Here is a 10,806-nt window from a genome sequence, read left to right as displayed (position 1 = left end):
CTTTACATACAGCACAAAAACTTTGTTTCCTGATATTTAGGGTACCTACATGGGGACTTCCATTACTCGTTACATGTATCACAGATACAAGAAAGGCACAGCACAGGGAACAACTTGGAAAGAATTTCTAGTTGAGTAATGCATGATAGGTTCCTTGCAGTTAAGCAGAGACTTCCAATTCTTTAAATATGTGCGGTAGCATTTAATTTGTTTCCAATCTTGTACATTAAAATCAGGTCTTTCAACAACACACTACATCTGAAGCTGGCTAGCTTGGAAAAGAAACAAGTGGTTATACTGATTATTTTTTTAAACACTGTAGTATTGACAATATTTACAAAAAGCAAAACAGAATTCACATCTGCATCTGGAAAAGCTTTACCGGCATTCGTGATGCTCCTTAATAATAGAACTGAAGGTGTTCTGATGTAAACTTGTCTTCACTCTTTTTTCCCTTTGTCTTCTGTTGCAAAACCAAACTCTCACAACTTCTTTCTCAAGATTGAGCCCCTCAGCCATTCTCATAATCTCCTGAGAAGAAGGCTTGCTTTGTTCTCCAAAGTGCCTCTCCAGGGCTTCTTTGGCAGCAATACTGGATAAAGAGATAAAATGTCACCTTTAAAAACTTTTCAGACATGTTCAGGCTTTCACCTCTAATTTGGAAGAGTCAAATAAGAGCACTGAAGGTAGTGACTTGTTGTTGTTTTTTTGTTGTTTCTTTTTTCCTTTTTTTTTTTTTTTCAGACATGTTCAGGCTTTCACCTCTAATTTGGAAGAGTCAAATAAGAGCACTGAAGGTAGTGACTTGTTGGTTTTTTTTTTTGTTTCTTTTTTCCTTTTTTTTTTTTTTTTTTAATATATGCAAAGGAAGCCCACAGAGCTTGAAGTACACTGTAGCTATTTGCTGACATGGACAGCATCACATCACACAGAATTTCAGCACAGAATCATTTAAAGGCAAAACTAGTGTTAAGTTTGGTGGCATTTCAGTGGTAATCATTAAATGTATGTGCTTCTTGGTGTTCTCTAGGAGATACAGCTGTTAGCTGTACATGAATGGGATCTCGGGAACTGGAGCAAGCCTGACCACCCATTCTGCCCCAGTCACAGGAATGTCATGGGAGTTCAGCAAATGAACTTTACTGGAGTTATCTGGTTGTATCAAATCATTTGGGTTTACAAAGAGGAAGAGCTCCTTCACTTACAATTTCAGAAATATTGTATGTTGTCTCAAGTTCTGCACCTCATTTTGTTATAAAGAGAGCACTAGAGTATTTCTAGAAATGACAGATTACAGAAAGATGTTTTAGCAATCCTCACATTTTCTAGAAGTCTGCTTTAGCCTGTTCCTCACAGGCAGCAGTGGTTCAATAAACGAAATAATTTAAGAATTATTGCCAGATAGAATTTGCTTCCTGTTCACATTACATATTCTCATCAAACGAAGAGTGTATGTTACATGCTTTTGTGCCTCCAGGGCGCATCCAAAAGTGGCTTCAGCAGTAGCTGTAATGTCTTTGGACACAAGAGGGCACTTTGTGCATTATTCTGGAAATTAGGAGCAGGATTTCTGTTACAGAAAAATACAAAATATCTGCTGGAGTTCTGGTTAGATTCATTACTTCATCTATAACATGTTGTTGGTCTTTCATTTATAGGTCTATTTTGCAATATTTAGTAACATTACCAGAACTACCTAATTAGTAGCATGGTGTTGTGCAGACACAGAGGTATAGAAACATCACTGGTTTTGACTAACAGTTTCTTAGGCTTTCTGATGAAAATAGCTTCTGAAAATTCAAATGATTTAGTTTTTGCTCAGGGTATGCCTAACCTAATTTAGTTAGTGGGACTTTTTATTTTATGTCTAGTTTACCTTCAAACATTTGTTAAGAATTACTAAGAGTAAAGCTGAAGTTCATCTCTTTTATCTGTTTGATGTCTTCAAACCGAGGTCCTATACTTTCAAAGGAACAGTTAATATTTTCTTACTATGTCAGATTAGGTCCTGAACTTCCCCTCAATTATCTGTGCACTTGACAACCTGCTGTATTTGATACTCCCAGTGCAGTGGAGTTAGATGTAAAAGCAGGAATAATTTAAAAATGCTTAATATAAGGACCAATTTCCTCTATGGCAGTTAAAAAACACCACCAAACCCCACATTGTTAGATGAGCAGTCTTCAGTGGGCTTCTCTCGCCAGGAGAAAACACCTAGGATAGAGATGCTCTCAACTCACAGCTCTCATTCAGGCCATACTGCACAGATTGGGCAAGGTCTTGACTCTGCCACTCAAGTCCTTACTGGCTTGGAAAGAAGATGAGAGGAGAAACTGGCCTCCCAAGAGTAAAGCTTCATTCCCTGTGAGGTGCTGTGATGAGCAGATGAGCTATAAAGCATCTCCCATCCCCAACTCAACCCTAACTGGAGAGCATCCCATAGGAGGAGTATTTACTTTAAAACTCTGAGAGAAATCACATACTCATTTTCCTTGTACCACAGGCAATATGACTAAAAAAAAAAATAATCTCAAGTTAAATGTTAAAGGGAAAGGGCTGTGTTGTGGTTGTGGGGCTTGGAGGCTGCAGGACAACAGAACAGCCCATGTGTCTGGGAAGTGACACAGTACATTGGGAATGACCCCTGTTCAAAGAATAAGCAGTTCCCTGTAACAACTAGGGCCTCGCAGCACCAGAGTTGTGCCTAGAGACAGCCAAATTCCCTTCCTGTGAAAGAATGCTACAGCTCTTAGGAGGCCTTCTGAGTGAATTCCTCACCAAAGATTGTAAGAATCTGGGATATCTAAACCAGAAATAATTCTCATTCTCCCATGTTCTCATTTTACTTATTTGGTATTTTTTTTGGTAATATGATTTACCAGCCTACTTGATTTCTATATAGAGTCGAGGCAAGATAGATGGTTGTTGTTGGCCACCAAAGATGTGAGAAGCAGAAGGAGGTTTCCCAGAACAACATCCTTTTTTTACCATGTGTCTCATTAAAGTGCTTCTTTGGGAATTCCAAATAATGTAATGACAGAAGATAGGGATCCAATATTATAACTAATAGCTTGCTCCCAACTTTCTCAGACATCAGTTCTCTGGCAAAATAATTCAGCTTAATTTGGTATAAGGTAGAACCTCCCCAAAAAAGGAAAAAAAAACAACCACCAACCACCAACAAAACCAAACCTAAAAAAATTAAATTAATACATTTTTAAAAGGATGCTTTGATACTTTATTCACTGTATAGATATCCAGCCCTGACAGGCTGGAGAGGTGGGCCAATGCCAACCTCATGAAGTTCAATAAGGCCAAGTGCAGAGTCCTGCACCTGGGTCCATGCAACCGCAGGCACAAATACAGGCTGGGAGGAGAATGGCTGGAGAGCAGTCCTGAGGAGAAGGACTTGGGGACGGTAGTAGGTGAGAAGCTTGAAGGGGGCCTACAGGAAAGCTGAGGAGGGGCTTTTGAACAGAGAGGGCAGTGATAGGACAAGGGATAATGGTTTTAAACTGAGAGAGGGGAGATTTAGGCTAGATATTAGGAAGAAAATCTTCACTGTAAGGGTGGTGAAAAACTAAAATGGGTTGCCCAGGGAGGTTGTTGATGTCCCCTCCCTGGAGATGTTTAGGGCCAGGCTGGATGAGGCTTTTTGCAGCCTGGTCTAGTGTAAGATGTCCCTGCTCATAACAGGGAGGTTGGAACCTGATGATCTTTAAGGTCCCTTCCAGCCTTAACCATTCTATAATATCATTTAGGTAGAATTGGTATATATATTTTTTTCTTCATATTGAAGTAAGTTGTATGTTGAAAAGAAAATTTTATTTGGGAAACAGTATATTTGGAGCAAATTGGGGGTTTGGAGGGCTATGCTGTTATTTTTCACTGGAATGTTTCAAACTCGTAAAACATTTTGAAACACTAGCTATAAAGAACAGTTATAGTTGTTTTTAATAGCAAACAATGCTTTGATTTCAACCCCAAGAAAAGCATCTTAGCTTAGGGATAATATGTAACAACCTAAATATTTATTACCTTATGGTGGTTCGGCGCTTCCTCTTCCGCTCGTTCACTCCAACTTTTTCATTGTATAAAGCTGCATTAGAAGCAAAACAAGTTACCTTCCACAGGGGATGGAAAACAAGCACAGTTATCCCTAGAAAAAAATTCCCTTTCTTTGAAGACAGTAGAAAGCTGTCAGATAATGCCACTGAATAAAAGCAGCACCACACATATAATCATTTTTCTTTAAGGTGGTTAGTCATTGTTTTACCTCCAGCTACAAATAGCTATAAGCAACAGTGATGTGCCACCAGCAAAGCTGCAGAGTTGGCTCTGTGCTCTATGTACTTGCGGAGTTGTACTTCAGCCCTCTACTTTTACATACCCTGCAGGGTACAGTTGAAGGAGATGGAGCCTATTTCCATACCCCTTGGCTCACCCTCTTTCTCCAGCCGTGGCTCCCAACCCTGGTTTTCATCTGACTCTTTCACTCCACTTTCTGATGGACTTATCTTGCCTTACTTCTCAGAGGCCACTGCCTGCCCCTGTGATCTTACCCTGCAGTTCCATGCTGCTCACGCAGTCACCAGCTGCTACCCACGCCAAGCCCGTTGCAAGCAATTCTTGTGACATGCTGGCCACATTAGGAGAGTCTCTGGGTTCTAGTGCAGTTACAAGAGAAGGAAGCTTTCTACATTTGGCTCAAAGGACACTGAAGTGTGTGGCAGAGGCAGCTACTTAACAGCATTTCCTATTGTTGAATACAATGGCAAATCCAAAATGTAGCATTAAGATCATCACCTTTCTTCCCATGTAAGGTGGGTATTAAACAGTGGTAGTCCTTGCTTTCTCTGTCACCTCCAGGCATATTGCTTCCTAGCATTCACAATTCATCTAGCTGAAAAAGGCTATTCTTTAAATAACCCATTTCCTGCAAACCAACCAGCCTGTTCAAAAGTACCTTTGCCCAGTGAACACCGTGCCTCTTCTTGCAACTGGAAAGTAACTGGGAAAAAGGATGAAAACCCCTTTGCAGCCAAAGAAGCTGCATCAAAAACCTCTATACCATGTTATTCTTCTTCAGGATTTAAAGGCCTCTGTCATAACTGAACTCAAATGCTTTCACCTATGGCCACATCTCTTACACCAGAAGCTGGATGGAAGAATCCTTTGTTAGAGAAGAGTCTCTATAAGCTGCTAGATGGGCTGCCCTGCAGATGCTAATAACAACTCTGACCTAGGCTACAGGAGTGGAGCTAGTATGCTAGAGTGGGGCTGAAAGATAATTCCAGTAAGTGTGTTTGACACATTATATCCAGTAAGTGATGATTCTGCTATTCTGTACCCTCCTTGCTCGCCCAAAAAAGACAACCACAATTCAATATAAGCACACCTTGGTATTTGAAGCTGGTAAAACAAAACCTTAGTATATGGAAGGCACGTACTAGTCTTTCAACGTAAATAGAGGATTTTGGTTTAAATGCAAATCAATATTAAAAGGATTTTAATTTGCTACCTCCTACTTGTTCTGCTTCCTCCAGCCACTTGGACAGTATTGATTTCAGCTTGCATGCATTCTTGAAGCTCAGCTGCAAGTTTTCAAACCGACAAATAGTAGTTTGACTGAATTCAGAGCCATGCACAGCAGCCAGTGCTTCTCCAACATTAGTTTGTGTATAACCTGTCAAAAACAAAGAGAAAAAAGTCACTTCAGAGTTTTCTAGAAAGCATTACTTTCCTTGGGACTTAACCCTTCACTGCTGACTCTTACAAATGGTATGTGCTTCCATGTCTTCAGGATGGGCTTTCTGCAGAGGTCTCAAGCTCACCTTGGAGATGTGTTGAGTCTCCTGTTGGTTTCAGAGGGATCATAAAATAATCTAGTGTAGTTTTACACTCCAAGATTAGGGATTTGAGAAGGATACTGACCCATATCTTTCCTTCTTTCTATAAAAGGAGCAACAGTAATAAACTGACCCCTGGTGGCACCGCTGATCTCCTGTTATTTTTTGTGACAACAAATCTGAAGTTGCAGTTGCTGTGCAGACAATGGCTTTGTAACAGCAGCTCCCTGTTAGGTGCTGTGAATGTGTATCTGCCACATTCAGGGGTCTGGCTCACCTACCCTTTCTGCTTCTGTGCCAGAATGGGCACCATCTCTATAGATTTGGAATATCTTAGGAGGCAGCTTTTAACCTCCATTTTGACTGCACTAACTCTGTGACCCTCAGCCTCAGACCCACAGCCCCATATTCATTTTTTCTTCCCTTGTAAAGCTCAACCTCAGATTAGTTTTCCTGTGCAAACTGTGTGTTTCCCATCAGAGCATTAAGCCCAGTCTGATGGGCTCTGTGCCATTTGTTTGCATTAGAAGAAGTTTTGTTCCCTCACAGATTCAGGATGAAGATGCAGTAATAATTACAGACATTAATAGCTTGACGCCTAAAAAACTTTCTCGTTGTCGTGGCCAACATTAAATGCATCACATACAGCAAAACTGACTAAGTTGGAAATACTATTTTAAACCCTAAATTTTTGTGTCAGGTGCAATTATTTTACCATAAATGGTACACACTAGCTTGCTGGCTGTTGAAATAATGTGTAGATACCTGTAATAACTATAATTTGTTTACATATATCAATCTGGATTTTTGTTGGATGCCTTATTTTGCAAGACACAACGTAATATTGTAAGTGATAATATAAATGTTGCAACTCTTGATTTTGTGTACGAAATGTTCATAAACAGTATGAAGCTGCAGCAACAAATGTGGTTTTTTTCGTACAGTTCAAACAAGGAGATAGGCTTTTACTTTACAATGTACCTCAGTCCTTCTGCAGAAAGAAGGAATTCTCTACTGATGAGAAAGACAGAGCTCAATTCACCTTTTCCCATGGCTAAGATGGCCCAGTGAAAGCAAAGCAGATCACCAAAGACCCTCTGATGTAATCCATCTCGCATCAGCCTCAGTAGTTATCAGGCAGCAATAAGCATACTCGCTGCTGCTGTACCTGTGTCTTGGCACATGAAAATAGATCAGTAAGAGAAGCTTCCCACTTATATGAAAGTTTCCCCATGAATGTCACCTGTTTTGTATACTAAAAATGACATTGCACCCTCCTGTGAGATGGAGCACTTCATGGGGAAGACAATGGATGTAAGAGGTGAGAGCATGTGCTCTCATTTTTTCAGTTGCAGAAAATTTGGAGCTGTGCAAAATAAGGTACATGCTACTTGAGAGTAATTTAATGAACAGCAATAATTTTCACTACACTTAAGACAAATAATTTAAGGGCAGGAAACTTCAAAGACACTTTCTGAGTTCTAAGCTGCAAAAAGCTGAAGGTCATTAATTCTGTGCAGATCTTCTAGGAGTGGAGAAAGTCTGGCACTGCAAAACTGTTATGATTAGACAACTACAGAGACTAGAGCATAAAACATTCAGAAATAATTGGACTTCCATTGGAAATTTTCAACTTTTTGTTTGTGGACACAAAACACATACCCAGCTTTATTCTCCGCAGCTTGAATTCATTAGCAAATTTCTCCAGTTCCCTGATTTCAGGGGAGTCCATGTCGACGGGCTCTTCAACAGACTTGCTTTTTCTGCGGAATTCCTGCTTGAAGTCTGCAGTGGTGGGATCATCTGCGAGGAGGGACTGGTGCATGGGTGTGAAGCCGTGGCCCAGGGCACAGGAGCTGGCACTCAGGGCATGCTCCGGGAATTTGTAAAGGCAAGGGGTCAGGCTACCTGAGCAACACCAAAAAATCTCCTTAGTACAGTTATTCTCTGATGCTACCAAATGAAAACATGCCTTCGTCGTCTCATAATTGACGTGTGTAATATTTATTATGTAACACAAGTAACAGTATCTGAGAGTGAGGATACCCTATGAGATAGTCTCTCTCCTGTCCTCATACATGAAAACAAGTATTTTTCCCAGCCATCCTTTTTCATAGCAAACTGCAATGCACTTAAATAAGATGGACAACAATCCAGGACCTCAGCTGGAATTAAGTGGCACCATGAGACTGATGGATCTGTGTAGTTTTGAGTCACCTAAAATGTGTCAGTCTCTACTTTCTGGTACAGTGAAAGTTTACATGTAAATACAATTTGATGCCCAGATACTACCTTGGTTTAGCTCTGGCATAAAATTTGTTTGAGGAATGTACACAGGAAAGAGTTCAAAGAATAAAACTTAAGCCAAACATATTCAGAATGATCTTTTGTCTTAAAAAGAAATTGCTCAACCCCCCAGAAAAACTATGTCATGATAACTTTTGTTCACAAATACCAGACTTAACAAGCAGATTCAGCTAAGTGTGAAGGCTACTTTTTCACTAGATATATAGAGCTAAAGAGTCTCTGGCCTGAAGGGGAAAGAAAAAATAATTGGAGATATATTAACACTCCTTAGTGTATCTGAAGAAGCCAGTAAGTTCCAGGTTCTCAGGACATCCTTTTCAGTTTTCTAAATGAAATAAAACCTTGTAGCAGAACACAGAATTTCATTAACCTCCCACCCTTCCTCCATTTACTTTTCTTGTCTTCACTGCTCTGATTGCTCTCACCAGCATTGGAGGTTTTGACACCAGGGTAACCACAAAAAAACTCAAATCAAACCAAACCAACCCCCCCAAAAAACCCACAAAACAAACAAACAAAAAACAGAACCCCCCCCAAAAAAAAACAAACCCAACCAAACAAAAATATCAAAACAAAAACAAACAAGCATAACATCCAAATAACCAGAACAAAAACAAGCAAACTTTTTCTAAGATTAAAGGAAGAGACTAAAAGAGAGAATGACTTGCTTTGCAAGGTGCTGACACCATTTACCACATTGGGATGTGGCATGCTGCATGTCTGCAAGATGCGACTCTGGGAGAGACTTGCTGATAGCATCTCTGGAGTTGCAGGCTTGATGCCTAGAAAAAAAGTAAAGGTTAAAAGAAGAAAGGAGAAAAATGAAGATGGAATTACTTTGGAATGAACCACAACTAGCTTTTGAGCAATACTTTTTGTTTGATACCCATTAACTTTTCCCAGGGATCTGTGCAATGTCAGGCATGTTTGCAACAGACACATAAATGAATAATGAAATAGGAGCATTTAGGCATTTGAATCACAGAATTGTCATGGTTGGAAAAGAACCTCTAAGATCACTGAGTCCAACCATCAACACAAAAAAAAATCCCAAACACTAAGAACCACACACACTCCACCGAAAACACTCACAAAATAAAAACCCACAACCTCAGCCAGTAGAGCACGCCCTGAATTGCCACATCTACATGTTTTTTTAATACCTCCAAGGATTCAAGCGCCCTGAATTGCCACATCTACATGTTTTTTTCATACCTCCAAGGATTCAAAATACTGTGAAAAGAGTCTACTCTCTGTCCCTAACAAGTCCCTGTGCAAGTATATTAATGCCAATTTACTCTACTATTTCCTTAATTCTTAAGTGAAATAAAATTCTGAGTTTGATTTTGGATTAGCTCTGGCTCACGATTATCTCCTGGGAGTTGTGTTAATTTGGTTCATGGCATTACCTCATTGACTGCTACTTGAACTTGCACGGAATAACCAATCTTCTTTCTTACTCAGCCTGGGACATGGAAAATTGAGCTGCTAGCATACATTAATGAGGGTAAAAATCCACAATCACATATATGATCTGCCTGCTGACTTCAGCTATCCTTCCATTATGCCTCCATTTTATTTATAGCTCTAGTCAGGGCTGCATCATCCCAGGTACTGGTAGTACACAGGTATACTGGGTGTATTACTCCTCCTTCTTCAAAAAATGATGATTACCAGGGAAGGCAGGCATAGGTGAGAAAAAAAGAGCAGCACTGTCCCAGTCCTAGAGAAATAAGATAGAGTGACATCCTGAGAGACGGAGATGTTTGGGGAAATACTGGGCCTTGGTGCCTATTTTCCAAACTCATTGTTTAGTGCCTTAACCTCATTCCTGTCCTCTTTAAGCCACTTTTTCGAATCAGCCCTTCTAAAGGAAAACTACCCAAGATCAACATGCTAATATCTCACCCAGCTGAGGGTATGTATCTTACCTGCCATCACCCCATATGTAGACGGTTGATTTCCATAATGACAGGAAGGCACAGAGTAATGAAGTCCTGCCAACGTGTTTCCCAAAGTCATCATGGCAAAGCAGATACAGGAGCATGAAGGAGTTTGGAAGAAAGACAAAACAGACAGGACTGGTAAAAAAATAGGTGGGGATACAAGACACAGCCTTTAAATTTGGAGGCAGACAGTACTCTTGAACATGGTTTTTGTGTGCATTCTGTAAACATTTAACTCTGAGTCATAACCATCAGGTTAACACTGCTGGAAGTCCAGACACTTGGCCAGGTGGTCACATATGAGACTGTCAGTATAAATAGTGAGAAACTCTCTGAGCCAAGACCAGAAATGCTCATGTTGTGGTTTCAATGCATTAGTATAATCTATGGGCATAATGCCATTTACATGTACTGCAGAGCAGGGAAACCACTGAAATCTCCAGAATGCCAGTTCCTCTCCCCATCCAGCTTCCACTCCCCATTCAAAAATTGCTCTGTGTTCCCAGAAAATTGATTTGCTTCACTATTGTGCAAACCCCACATTGAACACAGGCACTAAGGAAGGCAATATCTTATGCATGTCTAAAGACCTAGGTTTCCAAAAGCAGCAGTTTGGGACATTTGCTTCAAAGCATCTAGAAGTCTAATTTTCTTAAGTGCCAAGCCACCAAAAACATTTCCATGTTCTTTGGCAGGTTTGTAGG

At 40.2% G+C, this 10,806-nt stretch overlaps 1 protein-coding gene across 6 annotated transcripts in view; it reads right to left on the bottom strand.

Moving 5' to 3' along the window:
* Positions 1-378: 378 nt before the first annotated feature.
* The window catches only part of POU1F1 (POU class 1 homeobox 1), a 12,977-nt gene continuing 2,549 nt past the window's right edge, over positions 379-10,806 (bottom strand). The window contains exons 2-7 of one of the 6 annotated variants that reach the window (XM_010005495.1): positions 10,088-10,153; positions 8,821-8,938; positions 7,512-7,753; positions 5,522-5,686; positions 4,039-4,099; positions 379-592 (exon numbers count right to left, since the gene is read on the bottom strand). In XM_010005495.1, the coding sequence (XP_010003797.1) occupies positions 379-592; positions 4,039-4,099; positions 5,522-5,686; positions 7,512-7,753; positions 8,821-8,938; positions 10,088-10,153 (866 nt within the window). Of the gene's footprint in view, positions 593-4,038; positions 4,100-5,521; positions 5,687-7,511; positions 7,758-8,820; positions 8,939-10,087; positions 10,238-10,806 lie in introns of all 6 variants that reach the window. The other 5 variants (XM_010005496.1, XM_010005493.1, XM_010005494.1 and 2 more) reach the window with 5 other exon arrangements.

This window comes from Chaetura pelagica, unplaced genomic scaffold (assembly GCF_000747805.2).
Source record: "Chaetura pelagica isolate M959 unplaced genomic scaffold, ChaPel_1.0 scaffold39, whole genome shotgun sequence".
NCBI lineage: Eukaryota > Metazoa > Chordata > Aves > Apodiformes > Apodidae > Chaetura > Chaetura pelagica.
Note: the sequence above shows the minus strand (reverse complement) of the source record. Positions and strands in the feature narration are given on the sequence as shown.